Consider the following 22442-nt stretch of genomic DNA (forward strand, 5'->3'; position numbering starts at 1 on the left):
AGCAATTCGGCTCGCTTTCTCCCACCACAACTTACAGATGTGGGACTAAAATCCAATGTAGCGCCGATCCATTATGATCATCCACCGTCTATAGTTCGATCTCTATCCAAGCCCATCTCCGACCGTCCATCAAGGCTGATCGCCATTTCTAACGCCGCTGCCAAAATTCCACGTCCGCGATGATCTCCCCCGTTTCTCCGTCTCCTGGTCGAGCGAAAGCCCTCCTCCTCCCTCGATTCTTGCTTCGTCCCCTCGATCGGAGGAATCCAGATCCAGGAACATAGATCGGTCGTATTCCTCTCGGGTTCCTCCTCCTCGATCTTGTGGAAGAAGGCGGCTCTGAGTTCTAGCTTCGCTTTCGATTTTTGAAGCTCACCTCGGTTGTAGCTCCGCCTCGTGGCCGATCCGAGACTGGTTTTCTATTAGTTCGGCTTCTTTTCGTGTGAAAATGGCGTCTCGGCCGGATCAGGTGCCGGATATGCGGCTGTTCGATGCCTACTTTCTGAGAGCAGATGTGGATCGGGATGGGAGGATCAGCGGCAAGGAGGCGGTCACTTTCTTTGAGGGATCCAATTTGCCGAGACCCGTTTTGGCTCAGGTATGACTAAATTTTATACATTAATCTGTTCCAGCTCTGCTCGGCTAGTTCGATTTGCAGTCTGAAGCCTTCTGCTTTAAGTTGTCATCGGTTCAATTCCTTCGATGACTAGGGAAAATAACTTTTTCTGATTAAGACAGATCTGTTTGTAGTTGTTTTTTTTTTTTTACTAGGTAAAATTAGATTTAAGAACCATTTCATCTTTGGATATTGTTAATCCTATAAACTATGCCGATAATAATTGAGTTTTCTCTAATATCGATTAGTCATGCTGTCAACATGAGAAATCATCCTGTGTCATACCTGCTTTTAATGGGTTATCAGTATGTTTAACGTTTCCTCTTTTTTATTTGTAAAAAAAATAGCCATTCCACATTGGACATTGAACGAGGTTTGTTGCCATTTATATCCATATGAGAGTTCAATAGTCTTAACATATATGTCTTTGAGGTTGTATCCAATCATCTGGATCAAGGACTTCAATTGAATTGGGTATCTTGAGGCCTGTTTCTTGCTGTGTTAACTTAGCCAGGTCCAAGCATTAATTTTATCCATATTCTTATGAATCCCCGTTCTTATCTTTGGTTATATGTGTTTGGTGTAGCTGTTTGATTGGAGCTGAGCCTATTATAGTTATTAGAAACTTCCTACTTACATCACTATTTTGTGATTCGATGGGATTGTCATATTTAAGACATCTCTTAGGTCAGAGGATTAAATAACAGGAAATAAAAGCAGATGGCTGCTGATATTCGGTATTTCATCACAATCCAATCCATTTTTCTTCTCCTTTATGAGTGAGCCCTTGCTGGACTTAGATTTGGAAATCTATTTGCCCTTTTTGTAGTCCCCTTTGTTGGTGTTTCAACCATCAATACATGTTAATTTGCTAGAAACCTTTTGAGATAGGTTGACATGCATGCATTTCAAAGTCCTCATTCACCAAGATATATAAGATATTCAAAGGGTAAGATTTGCAAAACTGATTGAAGATTCACCAAGAAGACTCTTCATTTGTTGTTGATCATCAAGGCCGGGGGATAGGTTTTTGGTTTGATGGTTGAATCAATATTTACAAGTACAATGGTCAATTGTATCTCAAGGAAAAGACAACAAATTTGGATCAGATTGCAAATACTGTGCGTGTATTGGTACGGGACCAAAATTTTAAGATTGGATTATTTTTGAAATCCATATCTCAAGCAAAGTATACAAGTCATGCTGCTTATAGTTTGACAGAAACTAAGAATTGATATTATTTGATGCATTGAATGATCACAATTTTTTTTTTCAACACTCATCCTGAATTTATTGTTTCCTATTTAAATTACTAGATCAACTATATGATTCCTGTGGCTGTCCAGGTTCTTTTGGTGTTCTAATCTACACTATGAAAAGAAGTGAACTTAGATTTTGCAAGGTCCTACTGTTGGATTGATACTTCATATTCAATGGTTTTTCCCACTGTCATTATTGTCTTATGCAGATATGGATGTATGCTGATCAGAGACAAGCTGGTTTCCTTGGGCGTGAGGAATTTTACAATGCTCTGAGGCTTGTAACAGTTGCGCAAAGAGGTATACCACTTACTCCTGAAACCGTCCAGGCAGCTTTGAAAACCCCTGATGCAGCTAAAATTCCTGCACCAAAGATAAATACTTTGCCTGGACCTGCGTCTCAGATGAATTTTGCTGCCACCAGCTCCCCCTCTCCCCAGATGAGTGGTGTGGGACCAACTAATCAAAATCCTGGTTTAAGGACTCAGCCACCACTTGCACACATTGGTATGAGCCAGCATGCTTTCCCCTCTGGAAACCATTTAGTGAGGCCACTTCAAACCACACCAGTTGCTATTTTACCTTCACATAAGGAAGGTGGTCAAGTTTTGCAGGGCAGCAATAGCTCAACAGTTTTGCATCCTCCTGGTTCTGTTACACCAAGCATTTCTACTGATTGGTTCAGTGGTCAGAATAAGGGAGTGATGGCACATGGGACTCAACAAGCTTCTTTTGCAAGGGTTCCCCCCTCAGTAAACCAAGATGGTTTTGGCATATCCAATTTTGGATCAACTTCCAGAACAGTTTCTAAACCTCAAGCCGCAGCAACAACCTCAATTTCATCAAATCCTATGGATTCAAAAGCTTTAGTTTTAAGTGAAAATGGCTTCTCTTCTGATTCAAATTTAGGCGGTGATGTGTTCTCTGCAACTCAGACAAAGCAAGAAAAGCCTTTGACTAACCTTTCTGCAAATGTTATGCTTAACTCTTCCAATAACGCCCCTGTTATTTCTGGATCTCAGAATTCCAGAAAAGTGCCTGAAGCTGATAGTTGGCATAGTATGGCATTGGTTCCATCTGGTGAGAATCAGTTACAACCAACTCAATCACAGATCAAGCAAAATCAACTAGACATGAAACAAAGTACTTTAGCAATGACTCTTTCAAGTGGTCCAGTTGGAAGTGTTAGTTCTACTTCCACTCAGCCTCAGTTTTCATGGCCAAAATTTACACAGTCTGATATTCAGAGCTATCTTGCAATATTTATAAAAGTAGACAAGGATAGAGATGGTAAAATTACAGGTGAAGAGGCACGCAATTTGTTCCTTAGCTGGAGGCTACCAAGAGGTAGGCACTGAATTTTTCATTTTGAGCCTTCATCACATCCCAATCTTTTATTTTAGATGCTATTTTATCTGCAACTTGTTATTTTTATCTTTCTTCTCCATTGCCTTCTTTGTCTAATTGTCCAATAAGACATATCTTTCCTTTACTTCTTTTTGTGATTGTGTTATTCTTGTTTGTATGTTGGGAGGCGCTTTCTTGCTATTTACTAAGCATGTTGCCTTGTTTTGTTACTTGCTTCTGACCTGTAGAGATGCTTTTTGTTTCCTGCATTTCCAGAGGTCTTAAAACAGATATGGGAGTTATCAGATCAGGACAATGATAGCATGCTTTCACTAAGGGAGTTCTGCATTGCCCTCTATTTGATGGAGAGACACCGAGAAAAATGTCCTCTTCCTGTCGCGCTTCCTAATAGCGTGGCATCTGATCAAACTTTGCTACTAGCTACAAATCAACCTTGGACTGGATATGGTTCACCAGTTAGCCAATCAACTCCTGGTATGCTTGCTAAAATAAAATCCTCCCATCTGTTACCCTTTTCTGTATCTTGGAGGATCTTGTCACTTGGTTAATATAAGGGATTACTTTTGTCATTTTCAAATATATCTTGTGTTTCACGTGTCAGTACAAGGTATGGCTATGCCCCAACCTTCTATGCCCGCTACTGTAAAGCCACAAATGCACAAACGGGCACTTCAGTCTGAGGACACAATTGAGGCTGTGCAACCTAAATCAAGAGTACCAGTACTGGAAAAATATCTGGTCGACCAACTCAGCAAGGAAGAACAAAGTGCACTGAACACCAAATTTCAGGAGGCCTCCGATGCAGACCAAAAGGTCTATCTTCTAATCATGTCATTATTTTCTTTTAGAACTTGAACATCTCTGACTTCAGGGCTACTTAATTGGAGAAAGTTGAGAAATATCAAATTAATTGGTAATAATTGCTAAATCTTTTATTTTGTTTATCATGTAACTTTCTCTTATTATATGCACAGAAGAATATGCTTTATCTTTGACATTCTACTATAAGATAATTCCTTGTAGCCTATTATGGAGTAACTTTGTTTTCAATAAAATTCCTTCACTAAGAGAAGTCTGCTCACGCATGGCATTTGCAGCAAGTAGCTCACTTGTAGCTGTTTGGTTCTGTCCCACTAGTTGCAATGGGAGTTTGACATTGAAGAACTGTAAACACTGCTTGCAGATTCAAATGATCATGTACAAGTAATTATTGGAGAAGCCGTAAAAATATTAAATACTAGTTTAATAATTAAGAAAAAAAACACATAGGTTTATTAATGATATTGACATGATGTTGTGACTTTCTTCAACTGATATAATAATTTTAGTAATTTATGATTATGTAATATATTTCTTTATTTGGATTCAACCAAGTGATGCATGTGTGATGTCCTAATGTTTTTTATTAAGTAACTTATGGAAAAAATTTAAAATCGTCTAAACCTACTTAAATTTGTGGTCCTGATGCTGTATTAATGGAAACTGATATACATCAGGCTTGAAACATAATACCTGGTAATGGGAAGAATATGAAAGAAGGCATAATTTCTACAAAGGGAACCAATAATTACATCTTCAGATCAAGGCTCATGCATTAGGATTTCGATATTCATATTAGTCTAAAGCTCTTTATATGCATCCCAGAGAATGTAGATAGTAGATAATGAATATAAGATATTGTAGATAGTAGATAATGAATGTTAGAGATTGCAGATAGTAGATAATGAATGTAAGATAGAGACTGTAGATATGAATGTAAAATATATAATACAACTGATGGCCACTAATTATGTTGAACTCCTGTTCCTATACACTTATTATATTATCTATACCATGTTGAAGCTGCAAAACACAGATTTCATGTACCATACACAGTTGATGAATCCAAGATATAATACGATGATGGCAAGGGTTATGTTGGACACCAATTCCTATACTCTTACTTGTTATATATCTATACCATGTTATAGCCGTGGACACAGATTTCTTCAAGTTTCATACACAGTTTCTTGATTTCCATCTCCTGATGATTAAATTTGTAATATAATTAAAAAAAAATCTTGTTTTTAGAAATTAATCATCCTTCCTTTTCCCATGAAGGTTCAAGAACTGGAGAAGGAAATATTAGAGTCCAGAGAGAAAACTGAATTTTACCGTTCCAAAATGCAAGAACTTGTAAGTTCATTTTTTTCATTATCTAATTGACAATAAGTTATAATAAATCAATGTCTCTGTGTTTTTGTTTCATAAGTTACTATTTCAACTGACTCAAGTCTACTACAGAAAACTGAATTGTTGTCCGTAGATGAGATAACTTTGTCGTTGTTGCTATATAAGAATTTTAGTACGATGCTGTAAATATATGCTATGAAGAACTTTATATTTTCTTGTTTCACTACTAAACAAACTTAGTTTTGTGATTGACACTGAATGTTGGTTAATGTGCAAACTTTGTTAATCTCTCCATAGCTGAACATTGTCAGTAATGGTGGTAATGTGCATGTAGGTTTCAGCAACTACATTTAAAAAATTCCTTCTGTAGAAAACTAGAAATCTTGTGTGTTTAGTGATAATTAATTACTCTATCTCTAACCATGATTTCTCATACCAAGTGGAAAGTGTTGCCGAGCAGGATTGATAATAGAACATATTACTGGTTCTTCCCAGTGTATTTTTTGGATTTTATTTTAGGGAGTTTCATTTTGGGTTGCAAGGATAGGTTGAATCCTGTAAAGTTCAACTTGTTCTCTACTAATCATTCATACTGCCCTTCATTTGGAATCAAACTGATTCAGATTTGTCAAAACTGCATTGGCTGCTGCTGTTTGTGACACATTAAAAAAATGGTGTAAGAGGGGGCCACTCATGCTAGAGTGAACCAAATATTAAAGGAATTTTTTTGGCAAGAATAATGGGGAGAGGAGATTGCTGCTGATGCCTCCTTTGCAATATTTTCACATCTTGCTACTTTGTTAGAAGTATTAATCTTGAAGAGACTTCCATTTATATCTATGAATGGAAACTAACATAAACTTGGTTTCTGTCAATACTATGATAGCAAAACTTGCTAACAGATAAGCTATGATATCTACATTACCTTATTACTCCAGTTTTTTTTTCAAAAAAAAAAGAACATATATTATATTTTCTTGATTACTGAAATTAGACAAATATGCATATTAAATTAATGTTATCTGTAAATTATAAATTTAAACATAAAATTATTAGTTTTGTTTATAAATATTAAATTTCTTGTCTATGATATATGTGATGTAAGTTTGGCTTGAGCCCATAATCTACATATAAAACAGTAAGATGTGAAGGTGTTTATTGTTTAAATATCCACTTGATTATGACTATGTATCATAAAATTTCATTTTCCATTGTTGTTAGGTTCTTTACAAAAGTAGGTGCGACAATCGATTGAATGAGGTAACTGAAAGGGCATCTGCTGACAAACAGGAGGTACTATTTTTTTGGATTTGTTTTTTCATAATTCTATTACTTATTGTTGTCTTTAGTGCAAGAGCCCTAATTTTTCTTGCTTTGATTCTAGTTATCTTTCTTGCAATTTTCATGCCTGGTGATTTGTTAAGCTCCTATGTTGAAAGCAATGATACTATAAGAACATGATATTTATGGTTACTATTGAACTTATCCGGATAAAATCAATGTGGGTGTAGGAGTGTAGCTATTGCCACAATTCACAATTAGTTTGACTTTTTTTAGCAACAAGCCAAAAATGCTGGAAAATTTAGATTTGCATCAATACACAAGCTTTATTGGATATTGAAAATACACTTGATCAAGCTGACTAGTCTAAAAGGTTAATTTGGCAGTGTTCTATGTTTTGATTCATTTTGTCAGAGAGACAAATAACATTGATGCTGTAATTGGGTGGCCAAAATTGTAGGTATCTCAGCCAGACTTCTAATAATGCTGACTTCGGAGCTGGTATAACAATTATCTCAGCCACAACTGGAGATTTTATCCGTTAGAATTTTAAAAGTTGAAAATTTAAAAACTATGGATGCTTGGTTGAACTCACTTCAATTTTGTCGACTGCACTTCATAGAAAGTGGTCAAAGATAACATTCCATGATCTCGATCTTTCTAAAGTCACTTACAACTTGATATTGATTTTTGTTAGCTCCAAACCTATTGGATCTAGAACTTCCTCCTTGATCCTCAATACTTGGCTTCTAGGAATTGACACAAAGTAATATAACTTTGGCTCAACTTCTAACTAGGGCTACTAGGTAATGATTTCCTACCTAGATGCACTATTTTACATTCAATTACATTTTACTCCATTACAATGCATGGTTTAAAGTGTCGTGTCGAGATGATCGAAACGGGCGAAACATCTCGTTCCGCTCGACAACCGGCACCGGCACGACCCCGACACCATACCCGCAACGGCTGCGACGTGTTGCACGACCCCATGGCCGCAATGGAGGGGTCGCTTGACCCCGCAACAGCAGTGGAGGGGTTGCATAACTTTTCCGTTGTCGCCGCGGAGGCGCCACGTAACCCTGCGGCCGCTGCAAAGGAGTCGCATGACCACCGCGGTCACACCGGAGGAGTCACGCGATCCTCGTGACCATGGTTAAGGGATCGCGCAACCTCGCGGCAGTGCCAAAGTCGCACAAGTTCGCGAGTGGTGTCGGATTTCGGATTTTTTTAAATTAAACTCAGGCTAATTATTTTAAGCAACTCCTAGCTATGATGGAGATAATCTAAAGAGACTTTATTAAACCCTAATAAAATTATCTAATTAATTTTATATTTCATTTATTTTAATTTAAAAATTATAATAAAATTTGTATTTATTTATTTATTTATCTATTTTCATATCTTTTCCTTTTTTAAAAGATTAGTTTTTATATTGTTTATTTTTTAAAATATTTTATTTTTTAATTAATATATTTTATATTTAAAAAATACCAAAATTATATCGGCACGGCACGATACAGTATCGAAATCGTATCGTTCTGGTCCAAAACTGAAACTTCGGCACGGGTCGAAATTTTAAACCTTGTTACAATGGACATTTTTTGAGTTTGAGTTCACTTCAAGCTTAATGGCATCCTTCTAGATTCCAAAGCCTTCCATAGCTTTATACTCAATTTAATGCATTCACCATCCTACCTTGAATAAAGCCAACGTACACACTTGACCCAAAATCAAACACAAAGCATTCACTTAAATTTAAAGCTCCTGAGAGACTGACATAAGATTGGTCTTATGTATAGTAGAAACTTAGAATATGTTTAAGTTTGTTGATGATAACTTGGGCTATGCATAAGCTTGAAGTGGAAGTGCAACGTATTTGGATATCAAACACAAATATGAGTTCGTGATGTATATACCTGGAGCTCCCTTATCCATGCTCTATTTGTACGCCAACTTGGATGGATGTCTGTATGATAAATTACAGTGATTATGCTATCAAGAAACAAAGTACTCCATTTGAGTGATTAAGGATATGCAACTCCTTGTAAATTTATCTGAATTGCTTTCTGAAAGTTGTTAATTTAGCTTAGTGTTTATATTCTGCAATGGCAATGTACCCTTTTTTTAGGTTGAATCATTGACCAAAAGATATGAACAAAAATGCAAGCAAGTTGGAGATGTAGCTTCAAAGTTAACTATTGAAGAGGCAACTTTTCGTGATATTCAGGTATATATTTGGCTTTGATAGTGGGTTAGTAGGGGCTTAGTTTCTGGGTATTATACCAATGGTTTTCTTACCTTTTCCCCATGAACTGAATCTGGTTTGTTTTCAGGATAAAAAGCTAGAAATTTACAATGCAATATTGAAAATTGAACAAGGAGAAACTACAGAAGGTTCACTGCAGGTAAGCTTTGTTTGCGCCATTTTTTGTGATCAAGTTAACTTGGTTCATCCATGTATTGGTTGTACAGGCACGAGCTGATCATATACAGAAAGATCTTAAGGAGCTTATTATAGTTCTTAATGAACGGTCCAAACAGTATGGATTACGTGCTAAGCCAACTACATTGATGGAGCTTCCATTCGGTACTCTGATATATATATAATCATATTTTTTCAATATTTTATTATGATGTTGCTGTTTAAGTTTCTAACAGATAGTTTCATTGAGTCTCGCTGTCTTCAGTGTTCATATTTTACTGCTGAGATTGTCAATAGCTAATACAAATGTACAATTTCATATAATGGATTTCATCTTGCTTATTGATCTTTCTGAATTACCTTTGGTTGCAGAGTTAGAATTTAATGTCATGATTTTGTTGAACTAGATTTCTGCTGAACCTGTAGGGTTCCATTACTTCAGTGGAAGATATGAAGGAGAGAGGAGGGAAGTTTAGAAAATTAATATGGAGTTCCATCATTTTACTCACATCTTTTGGTCACTTTTTTTCCTCTCATTTCTTTCATCCAAGTAATTGGACCACCCTTTTTCCTTAAAAATAGGTCCACTTCATGTGGATTTTACTTCTTTGTTGAGTGTTATTCAAATTACTGGTGAGTCATAAGCGCTAGGTAAAATACTAGTTACCACTTCAAGAAAGTAAACATCCAGCTAGAATAAGAGTGGTAGGAAAACCTAAGAATTAAATACTCTTTGCAGTACGATTGAGATTTTTAGGGCTGGAGATTATAAGCTAGTGTAAATAGACTTGATTTTTGTCCCGTTTGTCTAGAATCAAGGCCAGTAAGGAATTAAGGCATTGCTAACAAGTTATAATTGGTAAGTCTTCTTAACAATGCCAACCAAATTTTCAAAAAGGATTAATCTAATTATCTACCCTCTATTTTGGATTTGTAGCAGTTCTAACTTGCTGTTAGTTTTATGTTAGGCTAGTCCTAACCATTGTAGTTGTAAACTCCACCATTTAGCAATGGCCCTAATAATAATGTGGATCAGATAGACGATGTATTAAATATATCCCAGGATATAGGTGAATAACGGTGGTATGATTTAGTGCTTTCTTGTTTTGGATAATAATTCATAGATTGTGATGGCTTATTTATTATGATATCAGAGTACTTAAACTCATAATTAATGATTAGCCCATGGAGGATGTTGCCTTTGTTGAGAAGGTCGACCTTGTGTTGATGCCTTGATTTTCACTTTTCTATTATGATGCTGTCACATAAATATTTCATGGACTGAAAATAAGTTGTTTAAAATGCTACTATAGCTTAAATAAAAGTTGTTTGACTTATTGATCTTCTTTGAAGTTTTATGCTATATCCCTAGTTATTCTTTTGAGCCATCGATTGTCGTATTTGCATTTGTTACTTGTTTTAATTATGATTACTTGCACATTCACTATCAACTCACTGACAATAATTTTTCCCTGTATCATTTTGTTAAGGTTGGCAACCTGGTATACAGGAAGGAGCTGCAGATTGGGATGAAGACTGGGACAAATTTGAAGAAGATGGTAGATCTCTGAAATTCTCATGTTTGAATGAGAGCGTGAGAAAAATATTTGTGTGTGTGCAACTCCAGTGAAATTTTGATAGTAGTTTTGTGCAGTGCTATTGAAAATAAATGATTTTTTCATATAATTTCCACTAGATGCCATCCAACTATTATCTTGACTATTTGTTTTCAGGCTTTTCTGTCATAAAAGAGCTTACGATTGAAGTAAAAAAGGATATCCCCACTGGAACACCAAAGCCTCAAGTTCAAAATGATGAACTTTCTACTGAGGAGGTGCAAGAAACATCTTTGAATGGTGAGGACAAGTCTGTGACAACAAGCTTGAACGCCGAGGGCACAAATGAGAAGCCTCATTCTTCTACAACTGTGGAACTGGAGCCAATGACTGAAAATGGATCAACTAATCTTAATAGCTCTGAAACCATAAGTAAAAGTCCTGCAAGTCCTGGACTAAGGACCACAGAAAATCCTAAAGATGGTCAGGCTGTACCTGTTAGGCTTGATGATTCACCCCGTGCAAATGAAAATAGCAGGTAAAACTGATTCTTTAGTTGCATGAAAATCAGAATATACATTGGAAACTAAAAAGGTTGGAATATCACAAGACAATGCATCTTTGATATCATGTTAAATTGATCCAACCCCTCTCAAGTAATGCCCCAAGGATTGTTTCACCTTTAAAGAAAATGGGTTATTTAAGACATTTTGGGGAATTTGGATGATACAATAACAACCAAGTATTATCCTACTAGGTGGGGTCGGCTAGGGGGAATTGGATGATATTAATCAAAAAAACATCATCAATTGGTATCAAGCCATGTTAATCCCAACTATTTGGAGTCCGGCCAAAATCACAAGTAAATGGGGGATGAATATGTTACCATGGTATTAGGGGCTCAGATACTATTCACTTTTGGAAGACCTGACCCAAGCAATTAGTTGATGTAATTTATAATGTTTTCATAGGAGCATAAGTTGTGGTCTACAATCTGATGTACATGGGTTTTCCTTTCATCAGATGCACCACTCCACTGGCTTTGGCTTCTTTACTAGTATAACCTAGAAACCTATCCTGTATTGCTTGAATTATTCCAAATCTAATTTTGAAGTAGCAAAATGGATAAAAAAAAAAAAGATCCTTGTAGGGTTAAATAGAACAATATCAGATACTATTATAGCAAAAAGGTAATTACGCTCATCCCATGTCTCTCACAGTCCGTCCTTAGGTTATGTGAAGGGAAGTAAATTATAGGTCAGCTTATAACCGACTGCCAAGTAGCAATATTAGATATTCTACAAACCTACCATGTGATAACCAACTCGGCTATGCCTTGGGGGCAAGCAATATCAAATACTGGTTCATACAAAAAGTGGTGTGCATATTATACATTCTGTACTCGGTAGCACATCAGTCCAACAGTACCACCAAGTAAAGGGTAGTCCAAGCATTAAACATCGGCCGGCCAGTTTTTTAGTGAAATATAGTCCATGCTCAGTACAATATTCATCGTTTCTATCACTTGTAGCATCTTTTATTACTAATTTAGATTACCAATAACCAACAACCAAAGTCTTATCCCTCTAAGTGGCTATAATGCTACATGGATCCTCTTACATCATGGGACTCAATCCCCAAAAATACATTTAATTTTAATTTTCACACTGACATTTGAATCTGCAACCTCAGGGATGAGAGCGTTGCTAATTCAGATTCTTGAATTGTATAAAGCTATGCCATGTTCATTTTGGAACTTGTAATAATGTGGTTTTGGCCTTTTATTAATCTCTGTGGATTTCATATCATTTTATATTTTAGTGAATATATTTATTTCTGTTTTAGTGATCATGAGACTGCTGAATCAAGTATTTCAGAGGATAAGCATGCTATTGAGCCTTCATGGGGTCCAACTTTTGATCGAAGCGATGACACTGATTCTGTCTGGAGCTACAATCCAAATGTAAAAAATTCTGGTCCGAGTTTCGATCGCAATGATGATGACACTGATTCTGTCTGGAGCCACAATCTAAAGGTAAAAAAATTATAATTCCATACGAGTTTCTATCCTTTTTTTTAAAGTTCTGCAAGAGTTCATATCATGCCCCATATCCTGTCTCAGGAAAGTGATCATCATACTCAAAGAAAATACTCTTTTGGGTCTGATGACTTCGGCTTATTCCCTCCCATCAAGACAGATTCTCCAAGCGGTGCCAGTGTGGTTGGAAAGGAGAAAGGGCCTTTCTTTGATTCTGTTCCTAGTACACCCATGTACAACTCTAGCTTTTCTCCGAGGTTCTCTGAGGGCCCAGACGATCACTCTTTCGATAGCTTCTCCCAAAATGATTACTTCGGCACACATGATACCAATGCCTTTGGTCAACGCCAGAGCTTTGCAAGATTTGATTCATTTAGCAGTACTACCGACTTCAACAGGCCCGACAACCTCGCAAGATTAGACTCCATAAACAGCACAATTGATCCCAATAGGGGCGGTAACTTTGCGAGGTTTGACTCGATACGCAGCACTGCAGACTACGGCGGGGGCTTCTCGTCCTTCGACAGTGTTGACTTGTTTGGCTCAGGACCTTTCAGATCCTCAGATAGTCAAAATAGCCCAAATAAAGGAACTACAAACTGGGATGCATTTTAGCATTATACACTGCGCTAGCGTTGGGGATCTGCTGCTATCGAACCTTTTGTCCGTCCACCTGTAAAAAATAACAATTTTTTTCCTTTTCTTTTTCGGTTGCTTGTTAATCATTATTTGTTGTCTGGTTACCTGTGCGAGATTGTCTCCATGATGTCATGTCCTCGTGTGGATGGGTTGCTGTGTGAGAAGAGAATAAAACTAATGGTATTGGTAGGACTCTGGATTTGGTACATCAAGGACAATATCTGTATTAATCTATCCAACCGTAAGTACATCCCCGGCTACTCTTCTTTACTGTTGTAACTTAGATGAGCTTAAGCTTGCGTTGTTAATCATATCTCTCCTTGGGATTGCTCTATATATACGACTTATGCCAGTAGCAATCTCTATGACTAGTATTGGTTCTATATTATATGACCATCTTGATCCCTCTTTTTAGCTTCATGAAACATTTCTACTCCATTTCTACAAGTCAAATAAACAAAACAAATAATAAGGTAAACTAATTGTCCTTCAAAAAAAAATCAGTTTGTGTTTGAGATCTTTTAATATCGTTGCTGTCTCTTCAGAAAGTTGGTAAATGCCTGAAAGTGCTCTTAAAGAGTTTAGTTGAAAGCACAGTGTCAATGAATTGAATTGAATTAAGTTAAATAGTATAAAAAATATTAGTTTTAAAATATAAGTGGTTTTGATTTGAGTTCGGTTCAAATGAAATACACATTTGAATGGTTTGGATTTTAATTGGAATATAGTTGAATTAAATTTAAGTTTAGTTAGAGTTACTCTTTAAATTAAAATTATATAAAAATAAAATAGAATTCCATTGAACTCTATTAATTGCATGTAAATAAGAGAACTAAAGATTTAAATAATGTATAATATATCTATTATAATATTATATTTATTTGGATGAGGCGAGATTAATAATAATAATAATAAAGTAAAATCATAATTTTAACAAAGGGGAAAATATCAACACGCTATAGTCGAAATATTCCTTTTTCTTAGATCGAATTAACAATAGGAGTATCTTGTTTTCATTTTATAAACTATTCGATATATACGGGGGAGGTCAAATATATACGGGGAGGCCAAACTGAAACTTCGCGATATTTAGTGGGAGTAGTAAAGACTAAAGATATTCTGATGCTTCGGTCTAATCCAAATTTTCCAAATAAAGAACTCAAACGACAGAGAGAGTGAGGGGGGAGAGAGAGAGAGAAAGAAGTGTTTGTTGAACGAAGAAGGCAGCTGCTCATGGAGGACGACGATTTATTCCTCCAACAGTTCGATCCGAAAGACTTGGAGATCGCAGCCGAGTTCCTCACCAATTGGCTTCCCTTCCTCACCCGATCCCTCTGCGACGGCTGCTCCGCCACTCTCCGCGGCCGCATCGACTCCCTTCGCCCAGGTATCGCCTTTCCCTTCCCGGTTCTTGATTTGTTGTTCCCTTTCCCTTTGGAAGAATGCTAGATTACTTAGTTCGCTGGGGTGGTGTTCTTGCTTAGGGTTTGCTGCCGAAGCCGACGCGGATGCCTCCGGGTCCACTACCACGGAGGATCAGGCGTCTTACGCCTCCGCTAGCTTCGCTGCCCCCTTTCCCGATGCCCAGCCAACTGGGTGGGACCCGGATCCGACGTCTTCGCCGGAGTCCCCTCGAATCCGGATGTCTTGGGCCGACATGGCTCAAGAAGATGAGCTCGAGGAGGCTGCGGCGCAGGAGGAAAAGACGGAGGAGTCAGGGAGAACTTCGATTGAGGGAGCGGCAAGAGTTAAAAGGGAGATTGCGAAGAAGGAGACGGGATTGTCGAGGGAGCAGAGGGAAGAAATACGCTTTAGGAATGTTGTCAGGAAGAAGGATTTCATATGCCTGGAGAGGGTCAATGACAAGATCGTTAATATCCTCAATGGCCTCGAGCTGCATACTGGAGTATTCAGCGCTGCCGAGCAGAAAAGAATTGTGGATCTGGTCTATGAACTGCAAGAGAAAGGGAAGAATCATGAGTTGGGAGGTTAGTGCAGCATAAAAATCTTAGCTTTAAGCAGTGTTTATTTATTTATTGTCAATCCTAAGCTAATGATTCAAGAACCCTAATGGAAATTGGACACCTTTTTAGAAATAATGTAAACAAGATCAATAGATATGAGAACTGAGAAGCAATCATCATCATCAAGCCATATTTGTAGTTTCACTTCATAAATGTTGAAGACTTTCTTGGACGACTAACAGCTTCTCTGTGCTCAAGTATATCAATCTGTGCTTTCTGTTTGTTCGCTTGAACTAATAGTATGAACACTGATCCAGAAAAGATTATAGTGCACACATGATTCTTATTTTATTTTTTCGAAGCAGATAAAATTGCTGTTTGAATTCTTGATTTCTAGTTATGATTATTAGCCATTTTTTTTCTGGTAAGTTCTTTCAATTGTTGCTGGGTCTCATAGACAGTACCTAGGGGTGTGACGTATTCAGAAGTTAAACAATTTTCTATTGCAATCAGACACATAATTGCTTAGATTATTTTTGGTCTTTAGAAGGATGGAAACAAATTAACTACACTTGTTAAAAGTCATCTGAAGGTTTAGTTATTTCTGAAATGGAATATCAGGGTGTAAGGGAATCACTAGTTGGTGACTTAGTCTGTCTCTGCTCAAAGGTGATGGGGTTTGAGTCTGATTACATAATCTTTTTCAAAGAACATGTATGATCCATTAGGTTCTTTTTAGTATATACATCATTGATTGAGCTTAATTTTTGTCTCTAGCATATTTGAGCACTTTGCTAATTGTAAGAAATATTTAATTTTCTACACAATGCTGACCTGTCATTGTGAGTTATGTCGATAGAGAAACAAGACTTCATGATAGTTGGGTTAGATTAAATATCAATTATCCTTTTTTAAGAAGCTAATTGGTAGGATTTTTCATTTCCATTCACGGTTCTAAGTTGCTAGCCCATGACATTCTAAGAGAATTTAAATCAAGTTAAGAAAGATAATTTGGATTGACTTGAATTAAATTAAGTTTCTTCTTTTTAATCTTACATATTTTATAACTGTTCAAATTTTAAACATATAAAATATATGCATACTTATTTTTAAAATTGCAACATCACTTCTGAGCTTTCTTCAAAAAAGTTAAGCATTGCATTAAGCCTTATCAGCAAAACGTAAATAATGTGAAAACTATAAAAGTATGGATTTTGATTGTATTTGTTATAGGGTTAGGTCAACATCCTTGTGTCTTTTCCTACATAGTGTGAAAACAATTAGAGAAAGAAAGAAGGTTGGGAAAAATTGATGCAACACTAATATTGAACAGCTGAACCACTAAGGAATATGGCATATAAATTGATGAAACAGAGGGGTAACTATCTTGAGATAATGGATACAATTTTATCAACAAAAACTTGAATATTACATAAACATGTCACTGCTTTTATAAATTAATACCAGCTAAATTAGGAATGAAATACCATCACAATAGTCCTATTAAAGTCTTACCAAATCAAAGAACCATTTTGTGCTAAAAGATACCCATTAAACTATAACCAAATTAAAATGATCTTCTACCAAATTAAAAGTTACTAAATTAGTAAATTTTGACACCCAAATTAATATAATTATCAAAATCAGATATATTTAATTAAAATTAATTTTCACTTTGCATCATTCCCCCACCTAGGAGAACTCAACTATAAATGAGTTGTAAACATCTTTAATTAGGTCATCATTTCCAATGTGTTAGGAAAAATAATAGTTCCGGTTAAGTTTTTTCCTTCACATAGCATAAAGTGTCTGTCATCATGTCTTTTGGATGCCCCTTCTAATGAGCAAGAAATAAGTATCCTATACTTTTTTTATCCTTTTGTTATTTGGAGCATTGGTGAATGCAAAGGTTACCCAGAGCCTCTAAATTTGGAAAAAGGAACAAAGAGCAAACTGCAAATTTAGAATTTCTTTAAGATTTTATCATTGTTTGATATGGATTTTAAGAAAAATAAGAGACAAACATGATTGTATTTGTACCTAAGATAACATCCACTTTAATTGATTTGTCATTGTCTGTATAGATGAGAAAATGACACGCTTGTCAAGCTCAGCCATTTATTCAAAATTCTTAAGCTCAAGATGGCTGTAGCTCATTTGTCTAGGCTAATAAACCCTTTTATTAACTCAATTTTCTGTGGGACTAAACTAGGGTGCCAAATAACTAAATAAGAAATCATGAATAGAAAGAGTGAGTGATTGGAATAGAGAAGATGTTAAAGAATCTTACAATCGTGATGTGTTCTTAAGATTAAATAAAACTTTATATGACTGGTATGACTAACCATACTTTATGGACTGGAATGTTGGGTAGCTAGTAAATAACATGCTTAAAATTTTAGAATAACAGAATGTAAATGCTAAAATGAATTTGTGAGATTATTAGAAAAGATAAAAACAAGAATGATATTATCTGAGTGTAATTATGTAAACTCCAATGGATGATAGATGAGATCATGAGAAAAAAATTAAATTGATATATATATGTTCAAGACCATTAATTAATTGTGGTTAGGCAGGTTAAATCTACTAAAACTGTAAAGGAAATTATGTTGGCTGCTGCCTGCAATTAAGCAAATTTTGAAGATTTGGATATTAATAGTGATTAAACCTTGCATATAGTTTAGCGAGATAAGCTTATATATATACTTCATGGTCCTTTTCTCAAATCCCCTACCTAACTCAATTCATTAAAGGAAAAACTCAGCCTATGTTTCTTTTGGAATGTCTCTTGTAAAATTAATTTATAAACTCGCTAAATTGTACAATCTAATAATCAAGTTTGAAATCTTTTCAAGCATATTTGGCCAACATTCTAATTGTATTTATTTAAGAGTCAGTATGAACAATGTTCATTTTCTTTTCCATCAATTGAGTAATTTGTGCAATAAGGTCAGTATAAAAAATTGTTTTCAGCTTCATTTTGATGATTCAAATAAAGTAACTGTTTCACTTAATTAAGCACTAAACTACTATAAACGCTGAGAGAATAGGCTCAAAGATTGCTGTAATCTGTCTTTACCTCTGTTGCAAGAGCAATATAGTTAGTCATATTTTAATAAGCAGCCTTTACCATATCCTTGACAATTCCATTTGTACAAATATTTCAAAACCCGGATTCTTGATTCCCTTTTTGTCTTCTTCAGGATTTCGCATTACAATTTTTTAGAATCTTAATTCCTAAGGGTGACTTTGATACTTAAATTAATCATCTTGTCTTGAAGAGAATTGCACTTCAGCATTACATCACTGATAATTATTTGCTAGGGTTGTTATTTGGAAATTGGATTATCCTTTGCATTCTTATTACCTTATCCTTGACAATTCCATTTGCACAAATATTTCAGACCCGGATTCTTGATTCCCTTTTTGTCTTCTTCAGGATTTCACATTACAATTTTTTAGAATCTTAATTCCTAAGGGTGACTTTGATACTTAAGTTAATCATCTTATCTTGAAGAGAATTGCACTTCAGCATTACATCACTGATAATTATTTGCTAGGGTTGTTCTTTGGAAATTGGATTATCCTTTGCATTCTGGTATACTCGTCACTACTTAAGATCATGTTTTAAACTTTTAATTTTTATTTCCTTTCACATCCATGCAAGTTTTTGATTACATCATGAACGTTTGTACTTGTAGAACACACGTATGCTGAACCACCGAAATGGATGCGTGGCAAAGGACGAGTGACAATTCAATTCGGATGCTGCTATAATTACGCTGTGGTACTGTATTTTTTTTTTCTTTGACTGTACACGTTTCTGGAGAGAAGATTTGATCAAACTAATAAGTATTTTGTTGTAGGATAAGAATGGAAATCCTCCAGGCATTATGAAGAAAGTCCTTGCTGATCCATTTCCTCAACTTTTCAAGGTGATAATAAAACGGCTAGTTCGCTGGCATGTGCTTCCAACAACATGTATCCCTGACAGCTGTATTGTCAATATCTATGAACCTGGAGACTGCATACCACCTCATATCGACAGCCATGATTTTGTTCGACCATTCTGTACTGTGTCATTTCTTAGTGAGTGCAGTATAGTCTTTGGATCAAAATTACAGATTGTCAGGCCAGGCGACTTCAAAGGTCCTATTGCAATCCCCTTGCCAGTTGGGTAAGTTCAATAATTAATGCATCCCATAAATTTATGATCGACTTGCTACATTTGACGCCACAGAATTTGTATCTCTTCCTGGCTGATCCTTGGTTTCCTCTCATGTCTAGGTCGGTACTTGTTATCAATGGTAATGGAGCTGACGTAGCAAAGCATTGTGTCCCAGCTGTTACAACCAAAAGGTAAGTTCAACTCCATCTAAATATCCTTTTTCCTTTTGGTCGGGGAACTGACTGCCCGTGTGCTTTCCGCTGGAAATTACAGAATTTCTATCACATTCAGAAAAATGGATGAGTCAAAATGGCCGATTGGGTTTACACCGGAATCAGATTTGCACAACATCAAACCACTCGAATATCCCCTGTTAGAAGCTAGCAGATCTCCCCGTCCGGAGAAGTACAAGCAACTGGAAATAGAGAGTCAAAGCTTCAAGAAAGGAGAAAATAGAAAGGGCAGGCGCCGTGAAACTAAACAGGTACAGAATTTCCAAGACAGGCAACAGCACGCTAGCGATGCAGGCTTTCATAGAAATTGGGATGGCCAGTCACCAAGTCACAGTGGCAGCGGTAGTTTTGTAAGAGGGAGCAGCAGTTCAGATTACAGGATTGAGCCAAAGCCAAGGAAGCCCAGACGAAGCATCCAGTCGAATGCAAACGATGATAGTGAGTGGACGACCCCAACAAGCCATCCACAACGAGAGGACAATCACAATTTCGACGATAACGGGGAACCAAACGGAAGGACGGTTAGGCTTTTGCAGCGCAGGATCATCATAAATCGCAGAATAACAGAAGAAGATGAGTTAACCCAAGGGCCGCAACTGCCGACTCAGGATGATTCCCGAGTTCATTCACGATACTCAAAAGGGCGGCAGAAGGTGAGAATGAACTTGTCTGATGGTTAGTCCGGGAAGCTGTTCAGTTAACATCCAGTATTTATATATTTAGTTGAGATTGATTGGTTCGAATTGTTTCCAGCCTCGACGCTGTTCTCTTTAACGTTACTCCAGTGTTTGTATTACATGACATACTTATCTCAAGTGTTGGCGTAAGTTGATTAAACACGAAGAATTACTATAAATAAATAATATTTTTTTTAAAAAAAATAATATGCTTTGATAATACAATTAAAGTGTTCCTCCATTAGATTAGATTGTTGTTTACTAACTAATTCCTCTCCATTTCTTTTATGATCTGCTGTTGTTGGTGGATCTGGCAGGAGTAGACGTCCAAGAAGTAGAGCATGGAGACGAGAAGGAAGCAGCAGCAGAGCATAGGAATGGGGCCGAAGACCCACAAGTAGAGTGGGAAGGAGAAGTAGAAGGCCCTGAGGCCGAGCGACCAGAAGTATCCTCCCTTGTTCACCGTCGCAGCCACATACTCCACCGCCAGCTCCGCCCCCTCTGGCCGCTGCCGCTCTGCTGGCACGTTGATCAGCATGCTGGCATGGCTATAGTACCTGATTGACTGCAGATTGAGTAGAAATGCCAGCAGGAAGCACACCAGGATCGCAAAGAACTTCACCGACCGACCCACCTCGCTCGTGTCCCCCAGTACTATTTTTATTTCTTGACGCCCCCCGCTGCCGGCCATGGTCGTCATCAGCACCGCAATCAGCGAGCTGAGCGTGATGGCCATCGACGCTAGCAACGTCGACGCCATGATGTTGTTCCTCAACGTTTGCACCGCCAACACTCCATTCTTCGTCGAATCCTGTGTGGATGCACATACACGCGCACATATAGCAATCATTCGACTAACAAAATTAATGAATAAATACCGTTATAGGAATGCACCTCCATCATGGTTCGAGTCCAGATGCGGCGGTTGACGGCGTTGATGCCGATGACGGTGGTGGTGGGGCGGCGGAGGATCCTGTAGAGGAGCCAGAGATGGTAACACAGCATCACTGCAAGGCCAAAAGGAACCAAAACGTAATCCACCTCCTCTTTCTTCATGTTAAATCTGGATTTCAAAGGCCAAACATTTATACATGAGCATAACTACAAAGAGAGGATTTAGTTAGTGCCAACATTAAAAAAAAACAAAAAATTCTAGTAAGTAGACAACTTGGTCTTTTTCTGTGGCAGAGAGAAATGAGAAATGAAATGATGGTTCCAAGATGATTCCTTGTAGTGCAAACTTACTTATCCATTGCCCTTTTCAATACATTAAAGTAAAATTTAAAAAAAAACAAATATATTAATTGGATTTCTTAAGAAGAGTAAAAAAGATTATAACATGGTGTTGAAACCTATTCCGAGGAAAAGGAAGAGAAGATAGTGGGTCTGACTGTCTGAGGCAGCAGCAAATTGGAATATTTCCTCGTATGGCAAAGTGAATTCTAACCTTCGGAAATGAAATTAGAATGCAAGTAATTATCTGATGGTGGAGAACTGGAAGTGTGCCCAAAAGTGAAAGCTGCTTTGTGAGCTTAGTGCATGCCAGGCTACCCTCCACTGTGCAAGTATAATGTCATCTCAAATGTTGGGTTAATTCGATCCTGCCTGTACAGGCACTGCCCCAACCTCTCACATTGGGATGGTGGGATCCACACTTAAGTAGTGGGTCCCACCACCTCATTGTGAGAGGTTGGGACAGTGCCTGTACAGGCAGGGTGAAATTTACCACAATACTAAAGGATTATGCTCAATCCACATGCCCCTCAGAATCCGTTTCCTAGATGATGTGAAAAAAGATAAATTATGGGAGCCGAGTCAAGTGATTAGGGGGATGGGAAAAAAATCTTCAAGGATATACACCCGTTGAGATTGATTTCCACCTAATAATAATAAATCTGCATCCCAAATGGTGCAAGAGGCTTTAGACGGACGATATCCTTCTTATGATCATCCACTAATTCAAAGACGTGGCTCCCATGGACTGGATTAGCTGGTTAGGTATCTGCAGCTTGCCACTGAAGTCGTGGGGTCGAAGGTCGCCAG

At 37.0% G+C, this 22442-nt stretch overlaps 3 protein-coding genes across 5 annotated transcripts; 2 read left to right on the forward strand and 1 right to left on the reverse strand.

Moving 5' to 3' along the window:
• The first annotated feature begins 153 nt into the window (after positions 1-153).
• On the forward strand, positions 154-13633 carry LOC121972634 (actin cytoskeleton-regulatory complex protein PAN1-like). The gene is made up of 13 exons (XM_042524288.1): positions 154-598; positions 2085-3222; positions 3499-3717; positions 3845-4056; positions 5344-5418; positions 6637-6708; positions 8828-8926; positions 9033-9104; positions 9172-9286; positions 10612-10680; positions 10855-11215; positions 12523-12712; positions 12800-13633. The coding sequence occupies exons 1-13, from the start codon at positions 449-451 to the stop codon at positions 13328-13330; spliced, it is 3303 nt and encodes a 1100-aa protein (XP_042380222.1). The 5' UTR covers positions 154-448; the 3' UTR covers positions 13331-13633.
• An 823-nt stretch (positions 13634-14456) lies between these two features.
• On the forward strand, positions 14457-20743 carry LOC121972672 (RNA demethylase ALKBH9B-like). Of its 2 annotated transcripts, XM_042524330.1 has the most exons (7): positions 14457-14741; positions 14839-15342; positions 19023-19108; positions 19188-19498; positions 19609-19680; positions 19763-20375; positions 20717-20743. In XM_042524330.1, exons 1-7 carry the CDS (start codon positions 14588-14590, stop codon positions 20720-20722), a joined length of 1746 nt encoding a protein of 581 aa, XP_042380264.1. In that variant the 5' UTR covers positions 14457-14587; the 3' UTR covers positions 20723-20743. The 2 variants fall into 2 exon arrangements, with proteins under 2 accessions (XP_042380264.1, XP_042380257.1); XM_042524323.1 differs by having other exon boundaries at positions 14458-14741; positions 19763-20743.
• Positions 20569-22418, reverse strand: LOC121972702. 2 transcript variants are annotated; one of them, XM_042524358.1, is made up of 3 exons: positions 22280-22418; positions 21294-21462; positions 20569-21210 (listed from the first exon to the last, which is right to left on the reverse strand). In XM_042524358.1, the coding sequence occupies exons 2-3, from the start codon at positions 21453-21455 to the stop codon at positions 20665-20667; spliced, it is 708 nt and encodes a 235-aa protein (XP_042380292.1). In that variant the 5' UTR covers positions 21456-21462; positions 22280-22418; the 3' UTR covers positions 20569-20664. The 2 variants fall into 2 exon arrangements, with proteins under 2 accessions (XP_042380292.1, XP_042380285.1); XM_042524351.1 differs by lacking the exon at positions 22280-22418 and having other exon boundaries at positions 21294-21982.
• Positions 22419-22442: the final 24 nt, after the last annotated feature.

The sequence above is a fragment of the Zingiber officinale genome, chromosome 1B, assembly GCF_018446385.1.
Source record: "Zingiber officinale cultivar Zhangliang chromosome 1B, Zo_v1.1, whole genome shotgun sequence".
NCBI lineage: Eukaryota > Viridiplantae > Streptophyta > Magnoliopsida > Zingiberales > Zingiberaceae > Zingiber > Zingiber officinale.